The sequence below is a fragment of the Mustela erminea genome, chromosome 19 (genome assembly GCF_009829155.1).
Source record: "Mustela erminea isolate mMusErm1 chromosome 19, mMusErm1.Pri, whole genome shotgun sequence".
Lineage (NCBI taxonomy): Eukaryota > Metazoa > Chordata > Mammalia > Carnivora > Mustelidae > Mustela > Mustela erminea.
In genome coordinates this window covers 33,634,885-33,637,528 of record NC_045632.1, presented here as the reverse complement: position 1 = coordinate 33,637,528, position 2,644 = coordinate 33,634,885, and the positions used below count along the sequence as shown (strand labels likewise).

General features: G+C 56.7%; 1 protein-coding gene across 1 annotated transcript; it reads right to left on the bottom strand.

Moving 5' to 3' along the window:
• Positions 1-548: 548 nt before the first annotated feature.
• LOC116579898 (metallothionein-1-like) lies at positions 549-2,177 on the bottom strand. The gene is made up of 3 exons (XM_032325832.1): positions 2,065-2,177; positions 1,472-1,537; positions 549-779 (listed from the first exon to the last, which is right to left on the bottom strand). The coding sequence occupies exons 1-3, from the start codon at positions 2,090-2,092 to the stop codon at positions 688-690; spliced, it is 186 nt and encodes a 61-aa protein (XP_032181723.1). The 5' UTR covers positions 2,093-2,177; the 3' UTR covers positions 549-687.
• Between the last annotated feature and the right edge of the window lie 467 nt (positions 2,178-2,644).

The window sequence follows — 2,644 nt, the reverse complement described above, 5'->3', positions numbered from 1 at the left end:
GCACATCCCCTCACACGCTTGCCCAGATGAGCTAGCCCACCCCTGTCCCCATCACAGTCTTTCCAGTTGTCCCCCCTGACAGGAATGCAGCTGTCTGTGTGAGGTCTCCTTACTTGGACTCACCCAATAGCATTCTGTCACAACCACTGTCGTTTTTCCATTCAGTAATGACCTCTCCCCAACCAGGCCCCAATAGTCTGGTAGCACCCTGTTACCTCAACACTGAAAGCCCCAATGCCTATGTATACAGTAGACGATGCTATGTATCCAGTAGACACACCATAGGTTACTACTGAGTGAATATAAGCAGTGACACAGGGCAGGGACTCTCTAGGTGACAGAGGAAACCATGTCACAGCCAAGCCAAGAGTAGTAAAAAAAAAAAAACCATCCAAACCAAACAAAACCCCAAGAGCTCAAGGAGGTGAACCAGGCCAGACCACAAGAACCCTGGACTCTGCTAATATCACCCCCCACCAAGCCAGTTTCCCCTACAGCCCAATTAGAACCAAGTCCCATCTTCCCATCATATCACCAGACACCTGGAGTCAGAACAATCTAGATGAATTTACTCTCAAAGAGTTTACAAAAACGGGAACGTAGCAACTGGGTCAGGTAGTATGAACACATAAAAAACTAGAGGTTTGTACATGTGGTTCTATTTACATCGGAACGGGCTCCCCGGGATCAGGCACAGCAGCTGCACTTGTCCGACGCCTCCTTGCAGATGCAGCCCTGGGCACACTTGGCACAACCCGCAGGGCAGCAGGAGCAGCAACCTAGGGGACAAAGGACAGAGGATCAGAGACCCCACCCCCCTTCCTAAGAACAGGACTGGCACCGGCCCTGGCCCTGGCCCCAGCCCGAGGACCCTGACTTGATGAAGACATGCTTTCCCTTGACTAGATCCTAGGCACTAGGAAGCCATCTCCCTGCCCCCATCTGATTCCCAGACAGGGCAGAGTGCCTGAATGCCTGGAAACACAGTGACAGGGTGTCCAAAAAACAATGCAGGCTGGTCCCTTCCCTTCCAGAACCATGTATCTTAATGAAGTCCTCAAGACCAGCGAGGGGGAGCCCTCTGCCTCGCAGCTCTGGACTGTCCCCACAAGAAAGGGCTGCACCATGTCAGGCAAACCATACATGGTCATCAAGTTAACGTACACGAAGTGTTAGGAGACTGGAGAGTTCCAAGGCTGCAGGAGACGGAACACCTGGACTGTAGCTCCGGCTCCTTCCTTGACACTGCTTACTGACCTCTCTGAGCCTCCGTCTTTGCGTTCTAGAGAAAACTGAAACTCAACTATCTACATAGCCTTTCAGCTGCATTTCTGAATCAAGGGCTCAGAACAAGGGCTGCACAGAGGCTGGGTCACTGACCTGTTCCTGCCTGCTGAGTGCCGGGTTTCCCCCTCCCCACAACCAGCCCAGCCCCACCCCCCATCTCCACAGAAGACCCCACTCCACTCACTCTTCTTGCAAGAAACGCATTTGCACTCCTTGCATTTGCAGGAGCCGGCGCACGTGCAGGAACCACCTGCCAGGAAAAGTTAAGAGAGCAGTGAGCAAGGGTGATGTGGGAGCTCCAAAAATAAGGCAACGAAGGGTCCCCGAGGCATCCTGCCAGTGCCCAGCCCTGGGAGCTCCTTTCTCGTCCACAGCGAATTAAGAGAAACTCCACTTCTGCTGCTGGTGGATGTAGGTCCGTCCCAGATGTGCCTCCACAAGGAGGATCCCAAGCTCCAGAATCAGCCCATGTAAGGAGAGTCCCCACTTACCACCACGTCCTGGCACCCCCGTGGCTAGAACAGCGCCCCGGGTCCGAGGCCAGCATCCCTAACCAACAGGGGAACCTCGACACGACCACAAATACCCTCAACTGAAACCCAAAACCCAAGAGAACGGCCGTACTCTCCAGAGGCTGGCGTGAACCCACACCACGTGCTGACTCGAGGAATCTACTTCAGTTCCAGCCCCGAACACCGGCTCTTCCCACACCAGAGACACCCCTCGACCCACGCCTGGAAAGCGTATCCCTAAGACTCAGAATACGGGTTCCCTTACCGGTGGAGCAAGAGCAATTGGGGTCCATTTCGGACCACCCCGAGGACGGGAATTCAAAACAAACAACGCAATAAACACAGCGCTGCGGGTTAAGCGCGATGAAACCACGCCGCAGCGGGCTGACTTTATAGGCGGAGCGGGTGGCCCGGGCGCAAAGGCCCCGCCCCTGCCCTTGCACCCGCCTCGGCCTTGGCAGCGCTGTGTGTACCTGGCGGGGCCGGGCGCACGAGTCCCTGGAGGGCAGTAGGGCTCGCTACGCACCGCGCCGGGGGCACGAGGTGTCTCAGCTTCCCAGCTCACCCCGGGTCTTCCCGAGGTCGGTAGCCGCCCCTGTTCCCGCGTGTTCCTGGAACCCGGCGCCTGGGTCCGGACGGCCTTCCCACCCCCCGTACCCGGTGCAGGCATCCCAGGGGTCGTCCTTTCCTGGAGCCCGTGTTCAACCCTGGCCTCTCCCAGTGGGGCGAGGGGTTGTGCAGAGCGATCCGAGAGAGTTGTGTGCACAGGACAGGAGATGGATGTAACCTTTGTGTCCCTTGGCCTTTTTTCCCCATGTCTCCAGGTGGGGCTGGGCTTTCAGGCC

Bases quoted from the DNA above. Each gene is read 5' to 3' on its own strand.
- LOC116579898 (XM_032325832.1), bottom strand. From the start codon at position 2,092: ATGGACCCCAATTGCTCTTGCTCCACCG. The intron at 1,538-2,064 runs GTAAGGGAACCC...TTTTCCTGGCAG, and splicing joins CAATTGCTCTTGCTCCACCG to GTGGTTCCTGCACGTGCGCC. The intron at 780-1,471 runs GTGAGTGGAGTG...TTTGTCCCCTAG, and splicing joins ATGCGTTTCTTGCAAGAAGA to GTTGCTGCTCCTGCTGCCCT.